The sequence below is a fragment of the Symphalangus syndactylus genome, chromosome 2, assembly GCF_028878055.3.
Source record: "Symphalangus syndactylus isolate Jambi chromosome 2, NHGRI_mSymSyn1-v2.1_pri, whole genome shotgun sequence".
Classification (NCBI taxonomy): Eukaryota; Metazoa; Chordata; class Mammalia; order Primates; family Hylobatidae; genus Symphalangus; species Symphalangus syndactylus.
Window position 1 is genome coordinate 108,629,513 of NC_072424.2, and position 17,002 is coordinate 108,646,514.

Consider the following 17,002-nt stretch of genomic DNA (forward strand, 5'->3'; position numbering starts at 1 on the left):
TATACAGAAAGTCAACAAAGAAACAACGGATTTAAACTAAACTCTGGAACAAATGGACTTAACAGATATATACAGAACATTCCACCCAACAACCACAGAATATAAATTCTATTCGACAGTATGGAACTTTCTCCATGATAGATCATATGATAGGCCACAAAAGGAGCCTCAACATACTTAAGAAAATTGATATTATATCAAGCACCCTCTCAGACCACAGTGGAAAACAACTGGAAATCAATTCCAAAAGGAACCTTCAAAACCATGCAAATACATGGAAATTAACCTGCTCCCAAATGATCATTGGGTCAAAAATGAAATCAAGATGGAAATATAAAATTCTTCAAACTGAACAACAATAGTGACACAACTTATCAAAGCCTCTGGAATACAGCAAAGGCGGTGCTAATAGGAAAGTTCATAGTCTTAAATACCTACATCAAAAAGTCTGAAAGAGCACAAACAGACAATCTAAGGTTGTACCTCAAGGAAACAGAGAAACAAGAACACACAAAACCCAAACCCAGCAGAAGAAAGAAAATAACCAAGATCAGAGCAGAACCAAATGAAATTGAAACAAAAAAAATACAAAAGATAAATGAAACAAAAAGCTGGTTCTTTGAAAAGATAAATAAAATTGATAGACCATTAGCAAGATTAACCAGGAAAAGAAGAAAGAAAATCCAAATAAGCTCAATTAGAAGCAAAGCGGGAGATATTACAACTTGCACCACAGAAATACAAAAGATTCCTCGAGGCTGCTATGAACACCTTTACACACATAAACTAGAAAAGCTAGAGGAGATGGATAAATTCCTGGAAAGAAACAACCCTCCTAACTTAAATCAGGAAGAATAGCTACCCTGAACAGACCAATAAGAAGACTGAAATGGTAATTTAACAATTACCAACAACAATTTTAAAAAAGTCCAGGACCACATGGATTCACAGCAGAATTCTACCAGACATTCAAAGAAGAATTGGTACCAATCCTATTGACACTTTTCCGCAAGACAGAGAAAGAGAGAACCATTCCTCAATCATTCTATGAAGCCAGTATCACACTAATACCAAAACCAGGGACATAACCAAAAACGAAAACTACAGACCAATATTCCTGATGAACATAGAGGCTAAAATCCTCAACAAAATACTAGCTAACCAAATCCAGCAAAATATCAAAAAGATAATCCACCATGATCAAATGGGTTTCATACCAGGGATGCAGGGCTGGTTTAACACATGCAAGTCAATCAATGTGTTACACCACAGAAACAGAATTAAAAACAAAAATCACATGATCATCTCAATAGATACAGAAAAAGCATTCGACAAAATCCAGCATCGCTTTATGATTAAAACTCTCAGCAAAATCAGCATAATGAAAGCCATCTATGACAAACCCACAGCCAACATAATACTGAATGGGGGAAAGTTGAAAGTGTTCCCTTTGAGAACTGGAACAAGACAAGGATGCCCACTCTCACTACTCCTCTTCAACATAGTACTGGAAGTCCTAGCCAGAGCAATCAGACAAGAGAAAGAAATAAAAAGCATCCAAATCGGTAAAGAGGAAGTCATACTGTCATTGTTTGCTGATTACATGTTTGCCTAGAAAACCCTAAATATTTCTCCAGGAAGCTCCTAGAACTGATAAAAGAATTCAGCAAAGTTTCCAGATACAAAATTAATGTCCACAAATCAATAGCTCTCCTATACAACAACAGCAACCAAACAGAGAATCAAATCAAGAACTCAACCCCTTTTACAATAGCTGCAAAAAAATAAAATAAAATACTTAGGAATATACCTAACCAAGGAGGTGAAAGACCTCTACAAGGAAAACTACAAAACACTGCTGAAAGAAATCATAGACAACACAAACAAATGGAAACGCATCTCATGCTCATGGATGAGTAGAATCAATATTGTGAAAATGACCATACTGCCAAAAGCAGTCAATAAATTCAACAGAATTCCCATCAAAATACCACCATCATTCTTCATAGAATTAGAAAAAAAATCATAAAATTCATACGGAACCAAAAAAGAGGTCACATAGCCAAAGGAAGACTAAGCAAAAAGAACAAATCTGGAGGCATCACATTACCTGATTTCAAACTATACCATAAGGTCATAGTCACCAAAACAGTGTGGTACTGGTATAAAAATAGGCACATAGACCAATAGAACAGAATAGAGAACCCAGAAATAAACCCAAATAGTTCTGATCTTCGACAACTGATCTTCGACAAAGCAAACAAAAACATAAAGTGGGGAAAGGACACCCTTTTCAACATTTAGTGCTGGGACAATTGGCTGGACACATGTAGGAGAATGAAACTGGATCCTCATCTCTCACCTTATACAAAAATCAACTCAAGATGGATTAAAAACTTAAATCTAATACGTGAAACTATAAAAACTCTAGAAGATAACATTGGAAAAACCCTTCTAGACATTGACTTAGGCAAGGATTTCATGACCAAGAACCCAAAAGCAAATGTAATAAAAACAAAGATAAATAGCTGAGACTTAGTTAAACTAAAGAGCTTTTGCACAGCAAAAGGAACAGTCAGCACAGTAAACAGACAACCCACAAAGTGGGAGAAAATCATCACAATCTATACATCTGACGAAGAACTAATATCCAGAATCTACAATGAACTCAAACAAACTAGCAAGAAAAAAAACAATCCTTGGGAGGCCAAGTCACACAGATCAGTTGAGGTCAGGAGTTCAAGACCAGTCTGGCCAACATGGTGAAACTTCCATCAATCTACTAAAAATACAAGGGGGGGCATCTGTAATCCCAGCTACTCAGGAGGCCAAGGCAGGAGACTTGCTTGAACCCAGGAGGTGGAGGTTGCAGTGAGCCAAGATCACGCCATTGCACTCCAGCCTGGGCAACAAGAGTGACACTCCATCTCGAAAAAAAAAAATTCCCATCAAAAAGTGGGCTAAGAACATGAATCAACAGTTCTCAAAAGAAGATATGGCCAACAAATATATGAAACAGTTCTCAAAAGACAAATGGTCAACAAACATGAAAAAATGCTCAGCATCACTAATGATCAGGGAGATGCAAATCAAAACCACAATGCAATACCACCTTACTCTTGCAAGAATGGCCATAATCAAAAAAATAAAAAAACAGGAGATGTTGGTGTGGATGCAGTGATTAGGGAACACTTCTACACTGCTGGTGGGAATGTAAACTAGTACAGCCATTATGGAAAACAGTGTGGAGACTCCTTAAAGAACTAAAAGTAGAACTACCATTTGATCCAGCAATCCCACTACTGGGTTGGGTATCTACCTGGAGGAAAAGAAGTCATTATATGAAAAAGATACATGCACACGCATGTTTATAGCAGCACAATTCACAACTGAAAAATGGGGAACCAACCTACATGCCCATCAATCAACAAGTGGATAAAGAAACTGTGATATATACATGCACACACACACACACACACACACACACAATGGAATACTACTCAGCCATAAAAAGGAATGAATTAATGGCATTCACAGTGACCCGGAGACTATTATTCTAAGTGAAGTAACTCAGGAATGTAAAACCAAACATCATAGGTTCTCACTCATAAGTGAGAGCTCAGCTATGTGTCACTCTTACGTGACTCTTATGTGTCACGTAAGAGTGACACAATGGACTTTGGGGACTCAAGGGGAAAGGGTGGGAAGGGGGTGAGGGATAAAAGACTATAAATTGAGTGCAGTGTATACTGCTCGGGTGATGGGTGCAACAAAATCTCACAAATCACCACTAAAGAACTTATGTAACCAAACACCACCTGTTCCCCAATCACCTATGGAAATAAAAAAATTTAATAAAAAAACTAAAAAATAATTAAGTTACAGTAATCAAGACAGACTGGTATTTGTGCAATGATTAACAATTAGATCAGTAGAGCAGGATAGGGAGTGCAGAAATAGACCCACACATTATTGACTTCTGATTTTTGACAAAGGTGCAAAGGCAATTCAGTGAAGCAAGAGTAATCTTTTCAACAAATAGTCCTGAAACAATTGAAAATCCATCTGCAAAAGAAGAAAAGAACTTTAACCCCTACTTCACATCATTCACAAAAATTAACTCACAATAGACCATAGACCTAAACATAAAACCTAAAACTATAAAACTTCTGGAAGAAAATATAGATCCCTGTGATCTTAGGTTGGGCAAAGATTTCTCAGACATGAAAAATACGATCTGTAAAATAACAAATTGACAAGTTGTTCATCATAATTTAAACTTCATCAGAATTTAAAACTCACATTATTTGAAAGACATTGTTAGGTAAATGAAAAGACAAGACACAGACTGGGAGAAAATATTTGCAAATCATGTCATATGTCAGATAAATGACTTGTATGTAGAATATATAAAGAACTCTTAAAATTAAAAACAACAACACAATGTTTAAAAAATCAGTAAAATAGTTCAACAGGCATTTCACCAAATATGATACACAATTATTAAATAAGCACGTGAAAAGATGCTCAACATCATTAGGGAAATACATACTAAAACCACAATGAGATATCACTTCCCACCATCGGAATGGCTAAAATTAAAAGGAGTCACCGTACGAAGAAAAGCTGAGTATGTGAAGGAACTGGAACTCCCATACACTGCTGGTGGGGTTATGAAATGGTATAACCACTTTGGAAAACAGTCTGACAATTTCTTAAAATGTCAACGTATATTTACCATATGATCCAGCATTTCTACTAGGTATTTCTCCTAGAGAAATGGAAGCACATGTATGTATAAAGACTAGTACAGGAATGTTCATAGCAGCTTCATTTGTAGTAGCCTAAAATGGGAAGCAGCCCAAATGTCCATGAACAGGTGAATGAATAAACAAATGGATATCTATACAATGAAATGGTATTCAGCAATACAAAACAATGAAATGGACATATACGACAATATGAATGAATTTCAAATAATTATGATGAGTGAAGGAAGCTAGGCAGAAAGAGACATATTGCATGACTCCATTCATATAAAATTCTAGAAAGTGCAAACGAATGTACAGTAACAGATAATAAATGAGTGATTGCCTGAGGATTGAGGGAGTGGGAGGGGTGGGGGACAGGGATAGGAAAGGACACAAGAAAACTTTGGGGGTGGTGGGTATGTTCAACATTTGATTGTGTTGATGGATTTGTGGGCGTATCCATATGTCAAAACATATCAAATTGTACACTTCAGGTATGTGCAGTTCATTGTATGCAATTATACCCCAAATGAGCTACTTAAAGAGAGAAAAAAGGAAAATCTTTACAATTATGCTCTCAAAACTTTCTGTGTGGATCGGGATTACCTCAGATCCTGTAGATGATACTACTTATCTCTTCTCTTTCTCGAAACTTTCTTTTGCCACCATTTTCCTAACATTATTCGTCTAGGCTCCTTTCTCACCTCTCAGAGCCTTCTGTCTTCTCTGTTTTTTTCTTGATTCTTATCCTTCCTTCTATGTCTTAAACGAGAGCATTCTTTAGGGTCTGTAGGTGGTTTCTCTTTTATTCTGATATATACTCCTTTCTGAGGCATCTCTCCATCCTTCCACCTCAGCTACTATCTATACAATAATAAATCCCAAATCTACATGGCAAGACTTGGCCTCTCCATATTTCTACCAGGCTCCGATCGAACACTTCTACACCACTTCCAACTTAAGACTGCAAAATGACATATCTTCCCCCATCCACACCTGCTGCCCAGCATGTGTTGAGGTCTTGGTTTGCAGCACCACCATCTCTGCAGCTAACCATTACACAGAGGATGACAGCATGGGCACTGGATTTGAGTCCTAACTATCGCTTATCAGATTTGTTTCTTGGGCAAGTCATTTACCTTCTCTTTGCTTTGCTTCTTCATCTTTATGAGTCTGTTCTACATAAGATTACTGTGAGTATTAAATAAGATTATAAACATAAACTGTTGTATATCCTGCCTGACAAATAGTAAGTGTTCAAAGATTACTTTGTGGTAATCTTTGAATTGCGTGTGTCAGGGCTGTTTGTTTCATTTCTGCAGCTTTCTTGTCCCCTTCTCTCTCCCTCTGCCATCTCTAATCCCAAACTCATTATATCTTGCTACCGTGAGACAGCCTATTCTGATCTCTTCTCGTCAGTCCCTTCTTTAAAGTCCTACCTAAGTGCCCATTGAGCTCAGGTCAGATCAAGCACTTCCATGATCAAAGACCTTTAATTGGTCGCCTTTGTTCAAATAGCATGGGACAAAACAGGACATTCAAGAGTCTATAAGCTCTGACACCACCCTACTCTTCCAGCCTCAATTCATAAGACACTCTCTGGCCTGAACCCCACATCATCCAGCTACTCTCAATTATTCTGCCCTATCCTCCTTAAACCCTAACCAGCGCTCCTGTCATGTGTTTGAGGAGGGCATTCTTCAGCTATCCACCTTCCAGGCTCAGCTCAAATATCCCTCTTTCTTTTTTTCTTAGCCAGGTCTCATTCTGTCACCCAGGTTGAAGTGCAGTGGCACGATCATGGCTCACTGCAGCCTTGACCTTCCCAGGCTCAAGCAATCCTCCCACCTCAGCCTCCTGAGTAGCTGGGACTACAGGCGTATGCCATGGCACTTGGCTAATTTTTGTGTCTTTTGTAGAGACAGGATTTCACCATGTTTCCAAGGCTGGTCTCAAACTCCTGAGCTCAAGCGATCCACCCGCCTCAGCCTCCCAAAGTGCTGAGCTTACAGGCATGAGCCACTGTGCCCAGCCCAATTCCATGGCTGGAATTAATCAGTCTCTCTTCAGTGCTTCCACTATACTTTGTTTATATGTTGTTCTGGAAGCTAACATTATTGTCATTTATTTTCCTGTTCCCCTAACTTACCTTTGTTTAGGCATTCAATGAAGGCTTGCTGAATGGAAATGAAACAGGAAGAAAGAATATGACAAACAGTCTGCCTAACAGCTGCCTGACATCTCCCTGGTAATGTCACTTGCTCACAGAGGTTCTTTGAAGATTGACACTTTACAAATTAGCATCCTGTTCAAACTGAAAGAGCACCAGAGACACATCTCAATGGAAGGCATGCAAGTATAATAGCAATAACACCATTCATGGGTTTGCAGAGTGGGAGAAGAGAAACATGTAAGTGAGTAAATGAATGCTGACTTAAACTCAGGTATTCCGAAGGGTTCCTTCTGAAATTAAGATGTCTCTCTTCTGAAAGAGAAGTTGCTAACTCTTCACTGATCAGGAATGCAGGCATGTACCCTGGAGACCCTCTCCAGTCTTATTATTTTGTAAATTAGGGTGCAAACTTTACAGCTGGGACTAAGACTGCATGACCATGCAAAGTCCCTGATGCAAGAATGTGGGGGGCACTGACAGCGGCTTGTCCTTGATAGACTCCTCCGGCCACCACTAAAGGGTGCCAGGGACAGGGTTAGAACGTGACAGAAGGAATGAGCCCAAGAAGGTGGCTGCCAATTTCTCCTCCCCACATTCTTCCAAATTCTCCAGGGCATCTTTTGAATATGACTCTTTTAGTCAGTTTTCATTTTTAGACCAATATTTTTGGGAAATTTCCACTAAAGCAGTCAATGACAACTCAACATAGTCAACAAGTCAATGTCAACTTTGACACTGGTCCATTGATTGTCCTTTCTTTTCCCAGAAACTTTGGAGTTACCACACAACCCATACCACTATCAATTAGAGGCCACCTTCTAACTGCGAATGGTGGGCCACAGGAAAGGCTCAGTAGAGCAGAGTATGACCTCATGCAGCCAGCAAGGACGAATGCACCTCGGGAAGGAGATGGGGCCACGTCATGGGCCACTCCGCCATGGACACTGTGGCCATTCTCTGCTTGTCTATCCCCACTCTTAAAGGCCAGGGGCCACGATTTACTCTTCTTTGCATACTCAGCATCTAGTTCAGAGGTTGGGCTCTAGTAGAATTAAATGTTTGTCAAATAAATGAATAAACCAATGGACTTCTCAGAGAAGTATTCTGAGTGGGATATACGAGGAAGAATTTCTACATGTGGGAAAACCCTTGTTTCTCTTTCCTTGGTATTAATTGTATCAACTATGTATAAAGGAAAATTCACTTTTTTCTAGACATAAGTACTTAGGTACAGTGGCATAACTATTAAGAAATTTTTAACTCTAAAATTTAGGAAATACAGGGAAAACTCTTCTATGTCTGAGAATACATAGAAAGAATATATATAACAACGAGTTTGCTTGGTCAGGTAATTTTCATTCCAAATAAACTTATCACAAAAAAACTCAGCTTCCCAGGGTCATCCCCACCCCTGCCAGATACATACTTATCTCTGAAAGAGCTTGGATGATGGACCTTTCAATTCCTCTACAATTAGTAGCTGAGTTACAGAGTAACCTGCCAGCAATCCTATCGGCATTCATCAGACTATTTAAATAGAGCAAAGTCCACAAAAAGTTCCACTGAGACATGCTGAGCAAAGGCCGGAGCCCCAGAAGAAAACAAGTACAGGCTCAGAGGAAAGCTGCCCTGGTCCTGAGTGTGACTCCCATGGTCCCCCTGGGGTCTGTGGTTGGCAATGAGCTCTGTGCTGTCAGCTTTCATGAGGGAGCTCCCTGGCTGGTTCCTGTTCTCTGGGGTCTTCCTCCCCGTGACTTTGCTGCTGCTCCTCCTCATCGCCTACTTCAGGATCAAACTGATTGAGGGTAAGTGTGAGGCCACACAAGGAAGAACTTGGGCATCCTTTCCCACAGCGCATCTTGAAATATACCGATGCACCATCAGTGTTTTCTGGCCAGGAGAAACATTATGTGTATATATATATATATATATATATATATATTTTTTTTTTTTTTTTTTTTTTTTGTAGGTACTTCTCAATCAGTGTTCTCTCAAGTTCCTTGATCAATTTGGCCAAGTTTGATCCTTTCCACTGTGTGGATCTTGTGCTGAGATGTGAAGGCCTGCTGTAGGGGGCCCTCACCTGTAGCACCTCACAGACATACTGTGAATCAGCAATTTTGACGTATGGTTGCTTGTCTCTCTCTCTCAAGGCAATAGAGTCACATACGTGAAAACATTGTTCATGGTCTGCCTCCTTTACATGACAGATGTGTTTATGTGGCCATGTGCGTGCATGTCCGTGTGTGTGTATGCACCTATGTGTGTGCACACACACAACTTTCTCATCCACTGTACTTCTGGTCAAGGAATGTTCCAAACATTCTGCTGTCACAGTCTTTGTAAATGTAAAGCCCTGATAGATAAATGCTGGACCTTGGTGTAAATGTTCCATGGGATTATAGTCTTAAGGTGGAAAAAACAAAACCAAACCAAATAACTCAGGAAGCTTAAGGTGATTTGGAATGGACATTTGGGTCTTGGATTGACACTGTTTATTCTGCTCTAATTAAAATTAATGAAACTGGGCTTTAACTAGATAGACTATGTGTTAATACTGTGCCAAGTACACATGACATTAATATCATCAAGGTTAATAACTATTTTAGCAAAATCAACAAAGACCAGTCATATTTCTTAATTTGGATAGTGTCATATTAAAACAAATTTGAAAACCCCTCCTCTTTGAACATCTGTTTATATAATAACATATATGAAGGCATTTCTTGGACTTGCCAAGCTTTTGTGGAAATCTTAAATCACTAATGCTATAATATATAACCTAACAGAAGTACAATGAGGGATATTTGTTCCTAAGATGAGATTTAGAACATAAATAAATCCTAGGATACATAGAGAGTACGTCATGGAATCAAGTTTTTCATCATAACTTACTCAAATATCCCCCTAGCCTTTCATTTTTCGTGTGTCTCATTTTTATGAACAGCCCTTTTGTTGAGTGGTCAAGCCATATTCTGCCTCACTCTATAATATTCATGTGCTAAATCCTTTTCTTTGTTAAATCAGTTTATCCTCCACTGCCCTAAGACCAGTCTGTTGGATGCTCTTGTCACCCAGCCATTCATTACCACTGAACCCCAGAAGTAGCCTCCAAAAAGGAAGAGAAAACAAGAAATCCCCAAGATCCTAACCATGGCTTCCCTTCAGTGTCTTCCAAGTCGAAACATTTTTCACAGTTGTTGCAAAGATTCCCATCAGTAACACTCACTGCATCTCAGCCTCCCATTGACATTGAACGTCCCAGGGACAATAAAAGGATGCTGATGTCACCATCGGGGACTTGGAGACTTCCTGTAGCTTCCAAGTTTCATCTCTGGCTGGATGAAATTTTCAATATTTCAAGAACTGCAGCAAGTACAGGTCTAGATAGCCTCATGGATATCGAGATCCCTTATTGGCCTCTACTTCCCAGTTATTATAGGCCGGTTAATTCAGTGGGACATCTGGTATTTGGGATAGACTCTGCAAAAAGAGGGTGAATCTGTTTTATAGTTTTACTCATTCCTGGAAAAACTTCTGTAATATGTAACATGTAAATGGGTTTATGGTATTTTATTTAGATAATTCTGAGGTATAAATGTATCAATCACATTCCTTTAGAATGCCCTGGAAAAGTCAACGTGCAGGGTATGGCCTGGCATCACAGGGGCTGATGCAGGGGGAATGCAGTCCAAGTGCCAGCCCCAGAGGAAGTGCTCCATGTGTGTACATCTCTGTGATGATTGCACGGTGATGCCCTCCTATCTTCAGCACTTCCCTGCCCGTGCAAGTTATCTAGAGATCAAGTCTCAGACAAAAGTTACTACCTTAAGTTTGTAACTCAATACAATTGAAACTGCTTCTGAAGGATTTGAGTGAAGGGAATAGACGCTCCCAATAACCTCTTGTTTCTTCACATTTCTTCCCCCTTTCTTTATTCCAAATTCTGACATGCTACTGAGCTTTTCTTGACTTCTAGACTTGCCCACAACTGTAAGTCTCTCCCTTCCATCTCAGAGCCTTTATTTTTGTAGCATAGAATCTAACCCAAGGGAAAGCGGCATGTCAGCCTCACACGATGAGGGTGCATGCTCACTGGGTAGAGTCATTACACCAACTTTAAAGCTTACTCCAAATGTATGTCATATTCTGGATAGCGATAATTCTCATTCATTTATTCAACAAATATTTGTCAGTCTATCATATACCAGGGACTGTCCCAGATACTGGGACAGATTTTTACTATGGGTTTTGAAGACTAAGAGAAAATAATCCCAGTTCTAGAAAACCACAGAAGGCATCTGGCAAAATCAGCGGAAGTTAGAGGAGGTGTTGCAAATCTGTATGTTTCTGACTCTGGCCTCATTAAATGTCTGATCAAAGAGCTAAAATAATAACCTGGACTTTTCCCTCAGTGTCAGGGCTGAGCACTTCACCAGAGGCAGGATCCTCTACAGTGAAGGGGCACCCCCAGCCAGGTTATAAGCCTCCATTTTCTGTGGTTTTTCCCCATTGTCTCCTACTTGGGCTTGCTCTAATTGAAGTGTGCCTGGAGCTTCCAGGCTGCAGGTAGGAATTACAGGAAGAGTGAGTGAGGAGGCAGAAGGAGCTATTTATCATGGCAGAACAAAAATGTGTGCATCAGTTACTTAACGCAATGGGGGTCCTATCTGAAATTTATCGTTGGAAAGAATACTAATGACTAGAAACACTACTACTGCCAGCCATCTGGAAGATGCTTAGTGAGGATGTCAAAGGCATTTAAACCAGAGCAACTCCATCTTGAATAGGGGCTAGGTAAAATGAGGCTGAGACCTACTGGGCTGCATTCCCAGACAGTTGAGGCATTCTAAGTCACAGGATGAGACAGGAGGTCAGCACAAGATACAGGTCATAAAGACCTTGCTGATAAAATAGTTTGCAGAAAGAAGGCACCCAAAACCCACCCACCAAAACCAAGATGGTGATGAGAGTGACCTCTGGTCGTCCTTACTGCTACACTCCCACCAGCACGACAGTTTATAAATGCCCTGGCAACGTCAGGAAGTTACCCTACATGGCCTAAAAAGGGGTGGCATAAATAATCCCCCCCCGTGTTTAGCATATAATCAAGAACTAACCATAAAAATGGGCAACCAGCAGCCCTCGGGGCTGCTCTGCCTATGGAGTAGCCATTCTTTTATTCCTTTACTTTCTTAATCAACTTGCTTTCACTTTACGAACTCGCCCTCAATTCTTTCTTGTGCAAGATCCAAGAACTCTCTCTTGGGGTCTGGATCCGGATCCCTTTCTTCTAAGAAGGACAGCATAGCTGAGTGGATCAAAGTAGTCCTCCCTGATGGCAGTTTTTGTTCTGCTGAGACTGAGCCCAAAGCAAACTGGGTGAGAAAAGTGGGGGCCCTGGATGGTGTCCTTGACAGATTCCTGGTCAGGGTAGCAGCTGATGGGCAAGCTGCACTATACATTCCCTCCAGAAGTTTATATTCAAACCATCTTTTGGTTGTATGTCCCTCCTCTCCCACATGGAATCAGTGCATCTATTTTTTTTTGGAGTAATTCTTGATTATATTTTCAAGTGTTAGCAGTCAACTATAGACTATGGATATTTTCGTTTTTATGTTGATCTGGTCCCTTTAATTGCAAATATGTCTTTCTCCTAAGAAGAAAAACCACCCAAACTCTAAGAACATGTAGCTTTGAAAAAATTATAGCTCTTTCTGGCATCATTTTCCTAAGGGTAAGTAGTACCATCTTCTCTCCAGTTTGAGGGCAAATGAGATCACTGGACTCGAAATAAAATATCACCAGTTTGTATCTCCATTTCGCAGCATCCACTTAAAAAACTGTCAACAGATGGTCAAATGTCATGTCGTTAATCTTCCAACCAGGATTATGGCAAATGTAATCATTTCTATTTTATTCCTGTAAAGAGAGAGACATTGATAGATTAACTGGCATGTTTGCAGAACCCCAGAGTCCTGCATTCTAAAACAGAAAACCAGCTTGCCTGTCTCATACAGCTGGGTCTGTCAGACAAGAGAGCCATTTTAAGATGCGATGGAAAGCATGTGGAGGTATTGTAATCACTCAACATTAATCCCCACACTTCAAGCCTTAGGAGGTAATGGTGCATGTAAATTTAATTAGTATGTAGAGAACATCAATTTTCTCGCAAAGGAAGAAAGAAAATTCTCTAACATCCTGCACTCTTCAATTTGTGTCAATTTCCTTGAGGAGTAGCTCTTGGGGTGGAAGTGTGTGTCTCGAACTTCCCATAGCCAAACCCTGCATCAGCCACTGTCATGGACATTTTGCATCTTCTAGGTTGGAAGTTTTCATTATCTTATTTCCCCAAGTCCTGAGATTCCCAAACCTCTACTTCCAGGCCACCCCACCCCCAAAACACCATCACCCTGATCAGGAACAAATTGTTGTCTAAAATGACAAACATGGCCAAAAATAGTCATTATTTAATTAAATTTTAAAACGTGTCTACTGAAATGCCTAAATGTTTTTGCACAGAGTTGGACCCAAAAAGAAAGTCAGGTAGTTGACCAGGTCTTGGCCTTCAGCAACGTACATCCTAAAACAAATAACTAAAGTACTGATAATATACAGGTTGGCTAGGCATCTTTCACCGAACTTCATACTCACTCTACTCAACCTCTTGAAGCTTCGGCCTCCTGGTCTGTAAAATAGAAACAACAGCAGGACATACTATAGGACTGGTATGGTGATTAAGCGAGGTAGTACATATAAGGTTCTTAACAGTGCCTGTTCTGAACAACTGTTAGTCATTATTGTACCTGCTGGCTTGAGAATTCTAAGAAGGCATTGTTTGTGTCATTATAGCATTACAGTAGCTATTATTAAAATAGTCTTGGGATAATTAAGTACATTGCCCAAGGTTGCCTACCCAGAAAGTGGTAGAAAGAGGATTCGAACCCTGGCTGGCTCCAGAGATAGCCCCTCTTCACCGATGCACCACCTCTGGAGTATCGAGTCCTCAGTAGGGGTTCTATCTGTTGAGTCCTTTTGGTCCAGGCAGATAAACTTACCAACAATTGTGGGACAGTTTTAAACAAGGCAAAAATTTTACAAAATCTTTGAAGAATTTGATCAATCTCTTAATGTAACAGGGGTCATAATAATTATTGATGATGTTGATTCCTCCACATAAAGATCTGCCTGAGTCAGATCACATTTCTTTACCTGTGATCTAACAGGGCACACTGCATTGCTTGCAGGATTTTCCACAACCACGACCTTGGGTGTTTTCAAGGCCACCTGCCTATCGAATCTCTCTGCACACCCTCAATAGACCCAATGAAATGAAATGACAGCCAAATTGCAAGCTCTTTTAGGTGAGGGAGGAATTATTTTACTTCTCTCACTCTCTACATGGTGCCTAGCAAAGACACTTTATTCACTGGGTAGATGATTCACTGTAGATTGATGAGCTTCCTCTTGGCCTCTCCATTCTAGTTCTCTCTCTACTCTTAAGAGTTCACTTTTTTTCTGTCTCATTATGCAGGACACCCATTTTCAGCTCTACAATCTGTATCCTGGTCCCTCATTCAAAGCACCCTATTGTGCAGTTAGCCATTGGTAATTAAGAATAAAAGGGAATAAATTACTCATATTTCAGTGAGTTAAAAGTCTAAGCCATGGGCCATCTCCAAGGAATACCTTTGAAATAGCGATAATCTATGGAAAGTCAGTGTGACTCAGTAGCTGAAAGTGTGGTCTCTGAAGTCAGACTGCTTGGAATCAAATCCTGAATTCATCAGTTTCTCTGATCTTGGGCAAATTACTTCATCATGATTTCTTTCTGCCCCAGTTTGCTCATCAGTAATTTAATAATAATGATGACTAGCTCATCATGTCAATCACAAGAATTGAATGAGAAAGATTGCAAAGGGCTTCACACAGCGCCTGGCACAGAGCAAGTGCTCAATAAGTATTGGCTATTAAATCGAGGCCCATGTAGTCAGGCACTTGTCACTCTCCGAGGCATATGCACCCTCCCTAACATGATAAGCATTTGTGGAGGCCTGGTCAGGGAAAGTGTGTGTGTCCTGGGGTACATGGCATACAATGTATCAAGCAAGGGATAAATTGCATGGGCTTTATGTGGGAGCCTAAGAGACCATTTTCAGGTTCAAGCCTATAAACATGTTTATTATCTCCCATGAGATTAGAAGCTCCTGGTCTCTGGCTTGATTAATTATACTTCTGAAAACAAAACTTTTGAGGGTGAAAGCAGGATCAGTTGTGTATCCTGGTTTCAGGAAGAGAGCTGTGTCTTCTGATGTACAAGGAAGATCCCAACGAATATGTGTCAGGATCTCAAGAGGGATCTCAGGGCTAAAAATCAAATCTAGTTATGGCCAGAAACATAACAGTTGAAGCTAAGGAGCAGATACAAGTACACAGATGGCACACAATAAAAGCCAAAGGGAAGAGAATGATGGGGGCAGGCAGAGAGAGGGGTTGTTGTCAAATGCTACTGAGGAAGAAAACTGGGGATTGGAAAATGCCACTAGATTCAGTAATTCGTTGTCATGGTGAGTTTTAATATTTTAGTAGAGTAGCTTTAGCTGAAATTATATATTAAGGGGTTAAGGAATGAGCAGGTTGCAAAAAGTTGAAATAGAATCATCAGTAAAATATACCAAAAGGTAAAAGGGAGAAAACTAATTTGACTTGTCTAAAGACTGTAAGTGCCCAAACACATTTTTGGGAGAGATGAGCAGGGGCAGACACTGTGACTTGCTGTGGGAGTTTCAACTTAATCAACAAAATCTAAATATACCTAGCATGTAGCAATTCTCATTACAGTGGTAGTCTGTTTGCTCTAACCAGGGCCATTCTTTAGAAAGAAGCTTTTACATTTCCACTGGATGTGGTTGAGGAGAGAAGGATCAATCCTGTTAATAGGACCTGCTTGGAAGACCTGGACTTCTGTGACTTACCAAGGCCACCAGTGTCAGAGATGCTCGCCAATAGCCCTTATGAACTCTAAACGACCAATGGCACTCAGATGTCTCCAAATTATTAACTAATATTTTTCCTTTCAGTTAACGAAGAACTGTCCCAGACTTGTGATCGCCAACATAATCCCAAGGATGGTTCTTCCCTGTACCAGAGAATGAAATGGACGTGACGTTGGGGACTTTCCAATAACTAAAGCACAATGAGTTTCTACTGGTCAGCAAGCAATGGTCAACAGTTCAGCTAATAAAGTAGGTTGATAAACTAGAACCATAGCAAAATAGAAAGAATACTAAGATACTCATTCTGAACCATATTGAAAAGTGGCAGCTATTATCCAAGGGGACTTCTCAGAGACTCAGTAAAACAGCAGCTCTTGAAAAGTACCAAGAATGGATTTCCTGGGTATATACACTGGACACATTGTAACTTTTTAACTTTTATTGTGACTGTGTCTTCTCTAAAGGGCATATTTAAAAAATAAAATTCTGCAGCATCTTACTACATAATCCCATGGGAACCTATATTATTTTGATTTTAGAGGTGAAGAAACCTTGGTAGAGATCCAACGAATAGCAGAAGATGAATGCCTTGGAGAAAGCTCAGTAGATTCCATATGCAAGAATATTTCCACTTGCTCTTCTTGCAGTTCAGCAACTCTTAAGTGACACTGTTCAGGTATCATTTTTGGACCTGACTTTGCTTCTCTCCTTTTCCTGATTGCTTTCACAAATCATTATTGTCACAAACATGCACAAAGCAAGTGGAGTATCCCCACACTAGGTATGGATCACCCACAAATGTAGCTTTCAGCATGATGCGACCTGGGAATGTTGGCAATTTGGTAATGGGAAGAGGAAAGGACAGAATGTTCACGTAATTCCTGAGGAGAATACAAGTCTTTGCCTGTAATACCAAAATACAGGGAGCTATATCTAACTATGCGGATAAGTCAACATTTCACTACAATTCTTCTCTTTCAGTGGGAGCCCCAAAGAGACAACATAGGTAATTGAAAAGAAACTTAATTCTAGGGGTAGTTAAACTAGATTATGGTTACTGTTGTGCTCCCCACATTCTTCCA

General features: G+C 40.0%; 1 protein-coding gene across 1 annotated transcript; it reads left to right on the top strand.

Moving 5' to 3' along the window:
• Positions 1-8,350: 8,350 nt before the first annotated feature.
• On the top strand, positions 8,351-16,143 carry SMLR1 (small leucine rich protein 1). Its single transcript, XM_055263861.2, is given in 3 exon segments — positions 8,351-8,591; positions 8,593-8,729; positions 16,005-16,143. Coding segments are annotated over 3 exon segments (321 nt in total). The 5' UTR covers positions 8,351-8,493; the 3' UTR covers positions 16,091-16,143.
• Positions 16,144-17,002: the final 859 nt, after the last annotated feature.